General features: G+C 42.9%; 1 protein-coding gene across 1 annotated transcript in view; it reads left to right on the top strand.

Moving 5' to 3' along the window:
* Positions 1-6,991: 6,991 nt before the first annotated feature.
* The window catches only part of LOC126278591 (uncharacterized), a 91,891-nt gene continuing 81,884 nt past the window's right edge, over positions 6,992-16,998 (top strand). The window contains exon 1 of the mRNA XM_049978803.1: positions 6,992-7,152. Within this exon, the coding sequence (XP_049834760.1) occupies positions 7,006-7,152 (147 nt within the window). The 5' untranslated portion in view covers positions 6,992-7,005. The remainder of the gene's footprint in view (positions 7,153-16,998) is intronic.

The following is a 16,998-nucleotide window of genomic DNA, read 5'->3' as shown; positions in this document are numbered from 1 at the left end:
CTTTCGCGATTACTAGAGGAACCTGTAACGAAGCGCGCTGCTCTCCGTTGGATCTTCTCTATCTCTTCTATCAACCATATCTGGTACGGATTCCACACTGCTGAGCAGTATCCAAGCAGTGGGCGAACAAGCGTACTCTAATCTATTTCCTTTGTTTTCGGATTGCATTTCCTTAGGATTTCTCCAATGAATCTCAATCTGGCATCTGCTTTACCGATTTTAAATCACTCCTAATGCGTACTCCCAGATAATTCATGGAATTAACTCTTCCAGTTGCTGACCTGCTGTAGCTAAATGATAAGGGTTCTATCTTTCTACGTGATTCAATTGCCATTCCGTGCACCATGCGTCAATTCGCTGCAGATCCTCCTGCATTTCAGTACAGTTTTCCATTGTTACAACCCCTCGATGCACCACAGTATCATCTGCAAAAAAAAACCAGTGGACTTCCAATGTCATCCACAAGGTCATTTAAGTATATTGTGAATAGCAACGGTATTTTCGAAACCCATGCTGATTCATACAGACTAGATTACTAGTCTCCAAGAAAGTCATGATACTCGAACATAATACGTGTTCCAAAATTCTGCAATTGATCTACGTTAGAGATATAGGTCTGTAGTTCCTGTAGTTCTGCGCATCTGTTCGATGTCCCTTCTTGAAAACGGGGATGACCTGTGAAATTTTCCAATCGTTTCGAACGCTACGCTCTTCTAGAGACCTACGGTACACCGCGGCAAGAAGGGGGGCAAGTTCCTTCGCGTACTCTGTGTAAAATCGAACTGGTATCCTATCTGGCCCAGCGGCATTTCCTCTTTTGAGCGATTTTAATTGTTTTTCTATCCCTCTGTCGTCTATTTCGATATCTACCATATTGCCATCTGTGCAACAATCTAGAGAAGGAGCTACAGTGCATTCTTCCTCTGTGAAACAGCTTTGGAAAAAGACATTCAGTATTTCGGCCTTTAGTCTGTCATCCTCTGTTTCAGTACCATTTTGGTCACAGAGTGTCTGGACATTTTGTTGTGATCCACCTACCGCTTTGACATAAGACCAAAATTTCTTACGATTTTCTGCCAAGACAGTACATAGAACATTACTATCGAATTCATTGAACGCCTCTCATAGCCCTCCTCAGACTACATTTCGCTTTGCGTAATATTTGTTTGTCTGCAAGGCTTTGGCTATGCGTATGTTTGCTGTGTAGTTCCCTTTGTTTCCGCAGCAGTTCTCCAACTCGGTTGTTGTACCACGGTGGCTCTTTTTCAACTCTTAACGATCTTGCTTGGCACATACTCATGTAACGCATATTGTATGATGGTTTTAAACTTTGTCCACTGATTCTCAACACTATCTGTACTTGAGACAAAACTTTTGTGTTGAGCCATCAGGCACTCTGTAATCTGCTTTTTGTCACTTATGCTAAACAGAAAAATCTTCCTACCTCTTTTAATATTTCTGTTTACGGCTGAAATCATCGATGCAGTAACCGCTTTATGATCGCTGATTCCCCGTTCTGTGTTAACTGATTCAAATAGTTCGTGTCTGTTTCTCACCGGAAGGTCTAATATGTTATCGGCACGAGTCGGTACTCTGTTTAACTGCTCAAGGTAGTTTTTGGATAAAGCACTTAAAAAAATTTCACTGGATTAGAACGTTTGAGTCTCCCAGTCTACATCCGGCAAATTAAAATCTCTACTCAGAAGTATAACCTGGTGGGGAAATCTACTCGAAATATTTTCCAAATTATCCTTAAGGTGCTCAGCCACAACAGCTGCTGAGCCAGGGGGCCTATAGAGACATCCAATTACCATGTCTGAGCCTGCTTTATCCGTGACCTTCACCCAAATTATTTCACATTTCGTATATCCGTCAATTTGCCTCGATACTATTGCACTTCTTATCGCTATAAACACGCCTCCCCCTTCACTGTCCAGCCTGTCTCTGCGGTATGCATTCCAATCTGAGTTTTGGATTTCATTACTGTTTACGTCTGGTTTCAGCCAACTTTCTGTCCCTAGTACTATGTGGGCATTGTGTCCGTTTATTAATGAGAGCAGTTCTGGGACCTTACTATAGACGCTCCTGCAGTTTACTAGTAGCACATTAATATTCTTATTCCCTGCTGCATTTTGCCTACTCCTACCCTGCAACGTCTCAGGAGGCGTCTTGTCGGGCCTAGGGAGGGAATTCTCTAACCTAAAAGAACCCCATGTTCACTCCACACGCACTCCGCTACCCTGCTGCTTGTCTCCAAGTAACGGTTCCGGAATACACAGTACGATGCAGTTGGGTTCCATTACGTTTTCTCGGATGTCAGTCGCAGATGCGAATGGGGTAACATGTGCTTGGCGCACAATATGAATATCCCCCCTCGTGTTGGCCAGGACGTGGCTGACTGGAACCTCCATGACGAGTATGACTCCCATCAAAGTTCCCGTGCAGTCCACCAGCCACTAAAATAAGTGGATTTCCTACAAATATGGATGCTGCACTATTAGACCAGCCGAACTAATAGTAACCCACAATGGGGAGCCTTTCAGCCTATGTCAGATTCCGATAACGCTTACGCGCGTACAAAATACCTCCATGTGCTGCTCAGTGATCACTCAACATTTGACGCTATTCACACCAGTTAATGCCCTATCAGCCATGGGACCAACACTACAGACGAACAACACTAACGTATTCTAGTGGCCGCTCTACTTGCCACAGAGATCTGCAACTGTAATAATTTACCTACTCGCCGATTGTGTGTATGCGTACGAAGAACAGTGTCATCCGACTACGTCTTCTGGGTGCTTCAGTTTTTTGTTAGCATGGCACCTTAGCACTCGCTACAGCTGCAATGACTTCAAAGGTGATTTTATTTCTTTACTTTGATGATAAATTGATGGATGATTTTCGTATGTACGCTTTATGCACAACATGAACGTTCGTGGAGAGTTAGATAGATATTATTACATACAGGATGCAGACCTTTGGAGATGAATGCTATGTTGGGCCTTTTGTTATACGCAGGAACTTACGAAGTTTCCCAGGACCGTAAATGCGCTAGAGACGAGGTGGAGGAGGTTACTGTTTAACGTCCCGTCGACGACGAGGGCTCTTCGAAAGCGACGTCATGAGAGCGAAGTCTATGCTCGGATTACGGAAGCATAAAGAAGGGAAACTGTCGTGCCCTTTCGAAGAAACCTTTTTGGCTTTTGTGACTTAAGGAAATCAACGAATACCAAAACCACGAAGACCGGATTGGGGTTTGAACCACCGTTCTCCAAAATGCGTGTCCAGTGTGCTATCCACCGTGCTGCCCTGTTCGGAGCTACAGCGGCTGTGGGTGATCGTATTGCACAATTGCAAGATGAATTTTTTATGTTGTATACCCCTGTTGCATAAGTGGCAATTTACGAGTAGGTCGTTCCTTTTCGAGGACCATGTTCCTTCCAAAAATATCCCCAAAGAAGCCAAAGAAATACAATATAATGTTTACTGCTCTGATAGACAGCAGAAAATTGTGTTATACGAACTTTGAAACATATGTAGGCATACAGCTGGAAGGTTCTTTCAACACATCCCACAGCCCATCAGATATAATGAATCTGTCTACCCCCTTAGCAAGTAGTGGCAACATATTACTGCTGACAACTGGTGTACCAGGGTGCAGTTTGCTATAATTGTACGGGAAGAAAATTTTACATTTGACGGAATATTAGGGAGTATCAAACCAGATATTTCCCCACAATTTTTGTTCAGTAAAGCTAAGCCTCTTGAAGGCTGTGTAGTTTTAAAAACTTGTAACAGCGGTCTTGTAGGGTACTGTGAAATTGTAGTCTAGTATATATACATGCCTGATGCATGAACAAGGAAAGACCAATAAAGTAATAGATTTTGCAAGAAGAAAGCAGAAACTGTAACTTATTACGATCATATAAAGTGTGGGTAAGACAATTATGATCGGTTTTGGAACTGTTACAGCGTTTTCAGATGAACGAGAAGATGGCCATTGGCAGTGTTTCTTCATTCGGTAAATGTGTCTGCCCTAAATTGATACATCCCTTACAAAGTGTAGGAATAAGGTTATAGCACCTGCATTTCCGAAGAAAGTCACGAAGTGGTTACTAATCTACTATTACTACTCTACTACGTTGCCCTAAGTGTGTACAGTTGTCGTATATGATGAAACAACAAAACTTTATCTTGGTGGGAGAATAATTGGTGCCAACATACAAGAATGTATAGAACGTGGAAGAATAACATTTCAGATATGATCAAATAAAAACTACAGCAAGCATTCCACAATATGTGAAATTTTTTTCCAAATACGAACGAGAAAGGTAGACTAAGGTAATCTGCTTGTTCTTCTAAGGTGAGAACAAAGACTGAACATCTATATTTTGTTACGTAATGTGTAAGACACACTCTAAGGGTAGCAGATGATGCACCACAACGGAATTCTCCGAATGATACGGAAATCGGTATACGTGATGTTCATATACAGACATAGAAGTGATTACAGTTTCAAAAGAACTGGATGATATATTCAAAGGAAAGAGCTTCAAAATTGGGCAAATCAATAACGCGTTAGACAACCTCTGGTCCTTACGCAAGCAGTTAGTTTTGTCTGATGGTGTAGTTGTATGTGCTCCTGAGAGATATCTTGCCAAATTCTGCCCTATTAGCTCGTCAAATCATTCGGTCTCAATTGGGGAGAGGTCTTGAAAACGTGCTGGCCAAGGAGGGGTTTGGAAAGCACGAGGACGAAGAGAACAAACCATCGCCGTGGTTGGGCAAGGATTATCTTGCTGAAATGTTTTGGATGACTTGCCATGAAGGGCAACAAAACGGGACGTTCAGTATCATCAACATTCCGCCATTTTCTAAAACTGCCGCGGATGACAACCAAAGGGATCCTACTATGAAAAGAAATGGCATCCCAGACCATCATTCCTGGTTGTTGAGCCATATGGCAGGCGCCAGTCAGGTTGGGATCCCACCGCTGTACGGGGTGTCTTCGGACACGTCTCAGGCCTGGAATCTCACTGACAGGAGTAGAATTGTCTTTTTGATGCGGCCCCGCTTCGAACTGAGCCCAAACGACATGTTTGGAGACGCGTCGGACAGCGATGGTACAACAGCCCGACAAGCAGCAGTGGTGTTCCGGGGTGCCGTTTCGTTTCATAGGAGCACCGCTGTAGTTGTCATTCGCTGCATCCTTACAGCATAGTGGTACGTCGACGATATTCTATGCCCCTTTCTGCTACCCTTCACGGAAGGCCATTTCGGTCTTACATTTCAGCAATATAATGCTCGCTCGCACTTTGTCAGAATTTCTACTGCTTGTCTGCATAACTGCCAAACCCTACCTTGGACAGCAAGCTCGCCGGATCTCTCCCCAATCGAGAACGTTTGGAGCATTACGGGCAGGGCTCTCCAACCAACTCGGCATTTTGATGATCTAATGCACTAGTGGAACTAAATGTAGTACGATATCACACAGGAGGACATCATACTACTCTATTAATCAATGCTAATCCGAATAACTGCTTGTATAAGCGCCAGGTATCGGACACTGCGTTATTGACTTGCTCGATTTGTTAAGGTCTTCCCTTGGAACTACTCATCCATTTCTTTTCGAAATTGTAGTCATTTGTTTGCCTGTACATGTACAACACGTGTAACGATTTTCGTGACATTCTACGTCTACATCTACATCTACATGACTACTCTGCAATTCACATTTAAGTGCTTGGCAGAGGGTTCATCGGACCACAATCATACTATCTCTCTACTATTTCACTCCCGAACAGCGAGCGGGAAAAACGAACACCTAAACTTTTCTGTTCGAGCTCTGATTTCTCTTATTTTATTTTGATGATCATTCCTACCTATGTAGGTTGGGCTCAAAAAAATATTTTCGCATTCGGAAGAGAAAGTTGGTGACTGAAATTTCGTAAAAAGTTCTCGCCGCGACGAAAAACGTCTATGCTGTAATGACTTCCATCCCAACTCGTGTATCATATCTGGCACACTCTCTCCCCTATAACGTGATAATACAAAACGAGCTGCCCTTTTTTGCACCATTTCGATGTCCTCCGTCAATCCCGTCTGGTAAGGATCCCACACCGCGCAGCAATATTCTAACAGAGGACGATCTAGTGTGGTGTAAGCTGTCTCTTTAGTGGACTTGTTGCATCTTCTAAGTGTCCTGCCAATGAAACGCAACCTTTGGCTCGCCTTCCCGACAATATTATCTATGTGGTCCTTCCAACTGAAGTTGTTCGTAATTTTAACACACATGTACTTAGTTGAATTGACAGCCTTGAGAATTGTACTATTTCTCGAGTAATCGAATTCCAACGGATTTCTTTTGGAACTCATGTGGATCATCTCACACTTTTCGTTATTTAGCGTCAACTGCCACCTGACACACCATACAGCAATCTTTTCTAAATCGCTTTGCAACTGATACTGGTCTTCGGATGACCTTACAAGACGGTAAATTACAGCATCGTCTGCGAACAATCTAAGAGAACTGCTCAGATTGTCACCCAGGTCATTTATATAGATCAGGAACAGCAGAGGTCCCAGGACGCTTCCCTGGGGAACACCTGATATCACTTCTAGTCATTGCTTCGTGGTGTGTCTGTTTTTTTTTTTTTTTTTTTTTTTTTACTTAGAGTGTAGTTTTCATTCAACACTAGCTCGAGTAGCTAAAGTTTAATTATAACCACCCTGTACTACAACAATATAACTGTCAACACACCTGCACTAAAGAGAAAAACACCAGTATCGAGGTAGCGGAATGACGCTTCACATAATATCTTTCCTCGCCGATGCCTTCTTAGCTGTACAGGACTTTCAAGGTAATAACTACTGTACTGCAATTAACGGATGCGCGACTCCCACTAGTGGGAGGCTGTTGCGTTATCCAAATAAGTGCGAAGTCCACGAGATAAGAACACAGCTGCAGCGACGAGAGAGCCTCGCTATCGCTAGTAGTGCAGCATGGCCACGGTGGGGAGCGGCTCGCAGGAGAGCCTGCAGCTCCTGAGAGGTCCGCCGCTGACGGAGGCGGAGGAAGCGGGGGCGGAGCTGCCCCTGGCGCCTTTCCTCGTCCAGAAGCTGGCCGCCTACGGAGACCGCCTTCTGCAGGTCGGTGCGCGGGCGATTACACGACCACTTGCATATGCAGCATTTACAGTGCGCGAGTACAGGGTATTTCTAACTACAATACAAAAGCTTGAGAAATATCCAACGTTTCCATCAGAACGTAATGGTCATGGCTGAGAATATTGAGATAAACTGGAGCCTTCGCAATGCTTGAGGTACCGCATTCGTTCTCTGGAAGTAGTCGGTTCACATAGGACTCCATGAGCCATTTTAAACACTCCAGGTGGACCTACATCTATAGGTACAACTACATGCACAGATATACTCTGCGACCCATCGTTTGGTGTTGGGGGGGGGGGTACTTTAATAATTGTACATTTACATACTGTTCATAAATTAATGAAGTGTTAAACAGTTTTGTTGTATGGGCTGAGTAATAGTAAAAAGCTTCTTCAATGCCGCAGTATCCTTCATCTGGACAGAGTTTACCTAAGAAATTTTCAAAGTATTTGTACATTAGTTGAATCTTCAGAGCCACTGTAATCTGAAAGAGAAATATGCTGGAACATTTCAGCTCTCTTATAGGCAGCCCTGACTACAGGGTAGCAGGGTATGTGTAGTAATACACTCCGATGATTCTTTGATGCTGGAGATTGGGGGAAAATTACTGATAAAATGAAAACAGATCATATGAAAGGAGGCCTGTTCCGACGGAACTGGACCGCGGGCAGCTTCTAACCGGCACACAACCGGCCCACATTCATCAAGGGAGACGACTGTCTGTGCGTGTACATGTAAAAAATTACACATTGCAGTAAAGTTCGTTGTGAAGGAAAAATAGGTCACATTTTGACAAACTGTTATTTATTTAATCTTTTTGTAGCCTTTACTAATATTTAATTGCATTTAAGTCGATTTTTATACGCCCTAGAGCTTAAGTAAACTATTTTTAAGGAAAAGAAGGAAAATTTCCTCGTAATTCTCCATGTTTGTTCACGCCATCAGTTGAAGACAAAAGTTACAATCTCCTTTAGCTTTCTTCTCGTTCCAACAACGTCTCACAATACCCTACGTTGCAGAGAGGTTCTTTCTTGCAGTTGACAATGTTTGTCTGGCAGTTAACACGAGTTTCGTGATCTTAGTGCCTGTGCTTTTCATTTCTTTATTTACAGTTCTTACGAGAAATATTTCATAACATTGACACAATAATGTATCATGACAGTTATACTTCTCGTTGTCAATATTTGCTTTGCTGTTCCACTCCCAAACGGATGGAGGGAAAAAACTATCTACCTGCTTCCGAATGACCTCTAATTTCGCTTATCTTGCTTTCACGGTGCCTGAAGTGGTTCTTTTCGTATTAGCTTAGTAAGTACCGTGCTGTAGTGTATCATAAAACCTCAATGAGAAGGCCCCAGTTCAAGGGCGCTAAATAGGTGCTGTTATTCTCATTTTCAATTGAAGTTGCTTTATTACTCATTATTTTCCAGTTTGAATAAAACCAAGTTCATTGGCTTTACTAGCTTCAATCAAAACTGAATTCGGGCCAAAATGGTCACTGTCGGCCAAGAACGTGCTTGGTGACGAATACCTGCATACGTAGCTGATGTTCATGTAAGTGAGACCACGTTGTAATGCGCTAGCTGGGCTTCGAATTTAGGTGCTAGTTCCATAAACTAACTAACGACAGCGCGCTAATGACCCTCGACTGTTGTGTCTCTAAACAAGTCACTTACAACCCAATTTAAACGTCCGCAGAAGATTTGCATTACAGAATTATAACAGGAAAATGAGAATTTGTTCATTTTGCAAAATAAAGAAAGATTAAAATAAAATGGCCCAAATGCCTCTGGAAAAACGGAGCTACGAACGCTCTTACATTTGTATCATGCCAAAAGGGGAATAAAGTAACATCGTAATGTCACTTTTGTTATAGATAAAGCAGTCACAACTTCGCAGAAGAAAGATTAAGTATTATGTAAGGGGTTTACAGATCAGAATTTTCTAAATATTTGCTGCTTTATAACACGGTTAAATAAAAGACATTGATACTGCATAGAAATTTCCAAACTTTACCGAAAAAAATTAAGAAAAGTATGCTTAAAATTTTTCTTTGGTGTGAATGAAAATTCATCACCGTCGCATTAGATGTTTAGGGGTTCCTTTATTAGGCACTGCAACCATTGCACACTGTTATAGGTACAGCTTCAGATGACACTAACTGTTCACTTTAAAGGGCTAGAGAGAATCTAAGATATCCCAACATACAATTTGTAAACAGATTAGTAGCGTAACCTCTTCTGTGGATAATTATTGAAAGGCTAAACTCGGAATTATACATTGTAAGGTGAAAGATGCCGGAAGCGTCAAAATTCATGCTCCAAAAATATCGCAAAGCTGCTTTTTTTGTTAGTATAAATTATTGACTTTTGGCATTAACCATTTAGCCAGAGAAGTGATTAACCACAGATTTGGTATAAAATATCACATGTACGGCGTAGACATTACAAATTACATTAATTTGAGGTAAACGTTATGATAGACTCTATAAACATACACACACAGCACAGTCTGTATATCAAAACTTCTTACGCTGGAAATTATAATTGAATATCAGCTTTTTACCGAAAATGGACCACGCTGAAGGAGTCAGTGTTGTCAGCTGTCGAATCAGGTCCGTCGCAGATGTAGACTGATGAAATCCTACTTTGATCAAGGCCGTAGGAAACTTGCGCCTTTGTCATAGCGTGGACACTGTAGTACCGCATGGCTGAGGTCTGCAATCTCAGTTCGCTGACCTTCTCAGTGCGGAGATGGCTGAACTTTCATCGTATAAAGAAGTGAACAACCATGACTCAACCGGATGTGCGTTATAGCAGTAAGGTCTAGATAGCTTGATGTGGGGGAACAAGGTTCTTCGCGGAATACTCGGCTGTACTGCGGCGTAGTGTCTTCCTTTATACATTCTTAAAGACCTCCCATGTCTGTGTAATGGATCTTCGTCTTTACTTCAGGATCAAAATCTGTGTGTGGAGGCTCATGTAATAATGTCGGCCATCAATAACACCTTGTTTGGCCTTGTGGTCCTCCATCTAGTGGCATAAGTACCAGAGTGTCCTTTGATCAATAGTAATTGAACATGGTTATGTTGATTTTCACGCTTATAGATTAACTTAGTTGCATCGAACACATGGCGGTTAGTATTGGGGGCCAATTGTTGGTTTTTAGTGTACTCCACCGATCCGTCACAACAAGGATGTCGTCGAACTCATTTGACGCATATAGAAACGCTTCCTCAAATGCAAGATAGTCGGCAGTGAAGATGGTGGCTTCCGTCGGTAGTTTAAGCATATTACAAGATAGTGTAATCCGCAGAAGTAAGCAAAGTCGGTGCCAAATTTGTCTTATAACAGACACAGGATTTAAGAAATTGGCTGGTGCTAAAATGCAGTTCCCATTAAAACAGGAGTGCAGTTAACACAAGCAACACCTCCGTCACGTGAGTAAAACCGTAGTTCGTGTAGGTCACTACTAAAACTATGGTAATGACGTTACATTGAAGAATTTTCATTTATTTTAAAAATAATTTTTAAACCTTTTTAAAAGATTCTTTGGAGAATTTTTAGAAAAATATTTACAATAACAACTCATAATGTAAGCTGTGGTGGCCGTAACTACAAAATAGTGTGTTATTGGAAAATGTTCTTTATCATGACACGGGTCAACAACCAGAGATGTCATTTCTTTCATAGCAGGACCACTTTGGTCGACAACCTTACAGAACAGCGGTATGAGTACGTTATTCTACTCCAAGTTCTGTTGCCTAAACAGCAAGTCATCCAGGGCTCACATCTCAGTAGCGTGCAGCCCACCCACACACGGCAACAGAGTCTACTGCTGCTCTTCATTTTTGACAAACGCTGCCTTAGCCTGCAAGGTCGGTAGATCTGTTCCAGGATGAGAATGTTTGGAGTATTATGGCCAAGCCCTTCCAACCACTCTGGATGTTTACGGTTTATTCGCCAACGGGACGGAATCTGGCACAATATCCGTCAGTAGGACATCCAGCAAGTCTTCAATCAATGCCAACCCGAACAACCGCTTGGATACGGGACAGAGCTGGATCAACACGTTACTGACAATTATAGCCCTTACACTCATAATCCGTTTTCCTCACTGTGAATGTTTCCCACTGCAAGGGAGGTGCCACCCACTGGTTTGATTATTTAAAATGGATGTATATGGATATGTGATACTCAATAATGATTTGAGAGCATTGCGCACTGAGTACGTCTTAGAAGTCATAAAGGCAGGTCATTGAGAGGACCAAGTAAATGTACGCAGACAGTTATTGGTCATGTCAACCCTGATCCAGAACAGTCATTACTAGACAGCTGTTGATTTTGGCGACCCTTATGCTGGATCTTCCTCTTGGAATCGTTTCATGTTTTGCAATCAGAACGGCACAGTTAGGCAAATTTTATAATGAGAAGTCAGTTGCAGCACTCATTTATCGTCCCAGTTTTGTCTCACTTGTGCACTGTTCAGAAGCCGCGGCATCGTAAACACAAATTGTATTTTATTTTCCTTATGTGTTTGTATTTCGTGGGATTTCACTCTTACGAGTTGCGTTCAAGTTTTGTCTTTCTTGTGTGTGATGATTTGTTTATTTGTAAAGGCTGTTAATTTATATCTGATTTGTGCTTGCCAATGTTCACTAAATTAATGGATTTCATAAGCGCCGGCCGCGGTGGCCGAGTGGTTTTAGGCGCTTCAGTCCGGAACCGAGCGACTGCTACAGTCGCAGGTTCGAATCCTGCCTCGGGCATGGATGTGTGTGATGTCCTTAGGTTAGTTACGTTTAAGTAGTTCTAAGATCTAGCGGACTGATGACCTCAGATGCTAAGTCCCATAGTGCTGAGAGCCATTTGAACCACTTTTGATTTCATAAACTGCGCTGTTTAAAACGGATAGAGTGCACTCTAGAGAAGTTAGAGAAATCACTAGAATTTAACAGTTTAGATAGATGCCATGTTGATACTTTTTGAGAGAGGGGCGTTAGCAGCTGTTGCATTACTTGAAACCTAGGAAAACGCACCGAATGCCAAGCAGTGTGAAAGTGGCATTGTTAGCGAAACGGAGTCAAATTTAGCGTAGAGGAGCACAAGTTAAGGATTTATGGTGGACGGTCTTCCACAGCTTAATCAAATATTGAAAGAAACACAGGAGGGAGATAGAAAAGCCCAGGATAGAGATAGGAAAGAAGAATCAGAGAGGATAGAACAACGGGAAGGCGATAAGAAAGCCGAAGCAGTAAGCAAAGTAACCAAGAACACCAAAGCAATTTTGGAAAAAATGACAGAACTAGATTGAAATGTTTTTCCGAGTTGAAATAAATGGGCAGGAGGATAATCGCTTTCTAAAACTCAGGAAAGCGTCGTGGCCTGGCTTGTACAGCTGGAAGCTAGACTGCTCAAGGCAGAGGAAGCTAATAGTTCACTATCACAAAGTATGCAGAAGAGAGAATAAACAAATACCTAATTGAGTCAAAAAGTGCAAGTTCTGTAGGAGCAAACAGTATCGGAGACGACAGAACCGGGGCGATCTGAACAAACCTAAGAACTTGTCACGATCAGAGGTAATCTTGACTAATTAACGATAGAAATTGAGTGATGGCGAGCCATGGTGCTGCTAATATCAGTAGCAGAGAGTAGAATGAGAAAGGTTAAATGATTAGAATATTTGCGAAGGTTCGCAGTTGAACAGCTTACCTTTCTCTGTAACAGTTACGTTTCGAGAGATTCAAGTGTAGCGACAGTATATGTGTCCAGTGGAGGACAAAAAATTTTTGACAAACGCTTCTCGTTTACAAAATTTCTTACTTATACTGCAGGAGTAGAAAGAAGGAAGGAAAAAAAGGTAAAAGCTGAGCTCGAGGAAGATCAGTTTGCATTCCGGAGAAATGTCGAAACACTCGAGGCAACACTACGGCTTCTCTTAGAAGATAGGCTAAGGGCAGGAAATCGTAAATTTAAGGCTTTTCTAGACTTACAGCAGCTTTTGACAATGTTGAGTGGAGTAATTCCTTGAAAACCTGAAGGGAACTCTGTAGAACGTAGCGGTAGGATTAGTTGCAGCTTTTACAGGAACCACACGGCAGTCATAAGTGTTAGACAGCGTGAAAGGAAGCATGGTTGAGAAGAGAGCCAGACAGTGTTCTAGCCTATCACATTCAAACTGCACAATGAGCAAGCAGTAAAGGAAACAAAGGAAAAGTTGGGGGAAGTAATTAGAGGCCAGGAAGAAGGCATAAAACCCTTAAGGTTTGCCAACATCACTATAATTCTCGGAGAGACAGCGACGAATTTGAAACAGTAGTTGACAACAATGGTTCAAATAGCTCTGAACACTGTGGGACTCAACATCTGAGGTCATCAGTCCCCTAGAACTTACAACTACTTAAACCTAACTAACCTAAGGACATCACACACATCCATGCCCGAGGCTGGATTCAAACCTGCGGCCGCAGCAGTCACGCGGTTCCAAACTGAAGCGCCTAGAACAGCTAGGCCACCGCAGCCGGCAATTCAACGAAATGAGCAGTGTCCTGAGAGGAGGGATTAAGACACATGAAAAAAGTTAAGGAATGGTAATGGAATGTAGTCGAATGAAATAAGGTTATGCTGAGGGAAATATAAGAGGAAATAAGACGCTAAAATTAGTTGATGACATTACGTTCAAAAATGGCTCTGAGCACTATGGGACTCAACTGCTGTGGTCATCAGTCACCTAGAACTTAGAACTACTTAAACCTAACTAACCTACGGACATCACACACATCAATGCCGAAGCGCCTAGAACCGCACGGCCACTCCGGCCGACTGACATTACGTATTTGAGTAGCAAAATACCTGACGATGACCGAATTGTAGACTATATAAAAGGTAGACTGGCAATGGCAAGAATACGTATCGAAAGAAATGTCTTAACGAGAATATAAATTTAAATACTATCAACTCCTCTCTGAAGGTATTTGTTAGGAGTCTAGCCTTGTTTCGAAGTGTAACTTGGATTATAAACCGACATCGGTCAATGAGACAAATGCTGAAGCATGAAAGAATCTTTATTTTAGCACTGAAGGAAAGTGTGTAGGCGGTACATTGTAGAAGGAGACCAAGAGAGTCGTTTAAAATTGAGTCTGCAATAGTTATTCGCAGTTGGTGAGGTTGGCACAGGACTAAGTAGCGTGTGGAGCTGCTAGAAATCAGTCTCCGGACTGAAGGCCACAAAAACAACCAAACGCAACGAACTATCAGAAATTAGACAATGGCAGGGTTTTCCTGATTAATATTAGTATTAAAATTACGCTTTGCTCAAGGACAATGAGCACACGCCTGCAAACTATGGCTGTGCGAACGTGTAAGTTGTGGGGAATGCTACATTTTACAGTGGTTTCCACCAATATTATGGGAAGTTTGTTTCTTCTAAGTGACGAGTTACTCGATTTTTGTCTCCCGCCCCAGAGAGTCATTTTATACGGCCTACCGCTGTGGCTACGACAAGGCGGATGGCGGTGGTGGTGGCGGTGGGGGGGGGGGGGGGGGGGGTGTCACCGCCAGACACCACACTTGCTAGGTGGTAGCCTTTAAATCGGCCGCGGTCCGGTAGTATGCATCGGACCCGCTTGTCGCCACTATCAGTGATTGCAGACCGAGCGCCGCCACACGGCAGGTCTAGAGAGACTTCCTAGCACTCACCCCAGTTGTATAGCCGACTTTGCTAGCGATGGTTCACTGACTTCTACGCTCTCATTTGCCGAGACGATAGTTAGCATAGCCTTCAGCTACGCTATTTGCTACGACCTAGCAAGGCGCCAGTATCCGTACTATTGATATTGTGAATCATGTACCATAAAAAGCGACGTTCTCCATTAATGGATTAAAGTTAAGTATTCCACCAGCTACGTCCGTTTTTCACAATTCTAGTTCCCTTGTCATGTTCCAGACCTGACGCCAGCGTGCGTGAGCTGAGACGCGTGCATTTCGGCCTCCTTTAGAAAAACACGGTTGGCTCTCCTGCCAACCAAAACAGGGGGGGATGAGGACAACTGATTTCTGTGAGCGGCACAGTGGCTGAATTAGTGACAAGGACGATCGGCGGAGAGATCAGGCAGCTGCAGCAAGTAGAAGCACCAATATCTTCTGAGCCTAGCGCCGTCGTCGTGGTGGAAGTGGTGGACAATCCTACGACATGATTACAGGGTTCGAATTTGCGAGGCGGCCTAAATATTTGTAACGGCGAACTCAACCTGATTGTGTATGAGCCAGTTGTTGGACGGAGACGAACAATCCAAGTTCTGCGTGGAACCGTCGCAGAGGGCCTGATAAAGCTGGTGCACTGCCGTGCTGTCAGCCGGACCTCGCTACAGTCGGCATGGGGCGTGACTGCTCTGTGAACACAGCAGTCTGGAGTAGGAGATGGCGTCTCGCTCCGGTCGGGTGGACAGCGACTTCAGTCGAGGCGGAAAAGGGGGTCTGCATGTCACATGGAGTAAGCACGACCCAACTGCTTTTGCTGCTGACGTGTGCAAACAAGTAGTTTAATGGTTGATAGACTGGACTGTGCGATATACAAACAGTGTGTGTGCTAGCAAGAATTACTGCACAGAGGTCCATAGTTGTCGTGGCAGACAGAGTACAGTTGCCCGCGTCCACGAGGTGAGCGAGACCAGTTCAAATTTGGTAACTACGTCCTGTTAGCACCATTGAGTGAATCCTAAAGCGTTTTGCTTAAAATACATTGTGATCGAACTCAGCTGCTGAGACATTCTGCCATAAAGTGATCTTGTTATTTATTTTCTGTGAGGAATCTCATATTCGTGGTATCACAAAAGAATTATTAAGCATATGCGTAAGTAGGTTGGTAGAGAACCGTGTATAGTTTGTATTGATAGCTATCTGGTAACATTTGCAATAGTATACCAAAGCATGTCGTGTGTTACGATCCCAGTTAACAGTTGCTTGCCACCTCGTATTTTACTACTGAAGGTGTCCCAGATACTTTAGCTGATTTTTGCCACGAATCGAGCACTATAAACAGTTAATGTTGTTGCCCCGTTACGTGAATTAGGGCAAAGATTTCATTATAAACTTTTCAGTTTAATTGAAGAAATTTGGTTGTATTGATTGCGTGGAGCCCTGCTTAAAGTTCTTTCAAGGCTACAGAATATTTTGTTAACTGGAAATGTATTTTTTATTCTGTAAATGTTGAATAAACTATTGTGAAACTGAACTCCATGTCCGCAGAAATCCCAGTAGGAACCACACTCCACTTGCCGTTGTGGCTGAGCGGTTCTAGGCGCTCCAGTCTGGAACCGCGCGACCGCTACGGTCGCAGGTTCGAATTCTGACTCTGGTACGTACGTGTGTGGTGTGATTAGGTTGGTTAGGTTTAAGTAGTTGACCTCAAATATTAAGTCCCATAGTGCTCAGACCCATTTGAATTTGAACACTCCACCTAAGCACCACGATCCGATTTTTTATTGTTTGGTTTCATTTTCATTTCTTCAGCTATAGAGGTTATCTAGGACCTGTAGAGGGTAGTGGGCGCATAATACTTTGATTAAGACCCACGTCTGGAAACGTTATATAACAATCCTTTAGAGTGACAAGTTATGCGCGCCAAGGCCTATAAATGTATGCATAGGCCGAGTTATACCTCGATGATGTTACAAACTTTCTAGAAAGATGGAGACGGATAAATGTATGAATGTGACGTAAGGATTCCTGTGTTTGAAACAAACGAATCGAAAGTTACAAGCAAAATCATTCTGCTACCTCTGACATTTGAAACACATGTAACAATTCTGTTGTTGGTAAGAAAGTAGGG

This window comes from Schistocerca gregaria, chromosome 6 (genome assembly GCF_023897955.1).
Source record: "Schistocerca gregaria isolate iqSchGreg1 chromosome 6, iqSchGreg1.2, whole genome shotgun sequence".
Taxonomy (NCBI): Eukaryota; Metazoa; Arthropoda; class Insecta; order Orthoptera; family Acrididae; genus Schistocerca; species Schistocerca gregaria.
This window is presented reverse-complemented; position numbering and strand designations above follow the sequence as displayed.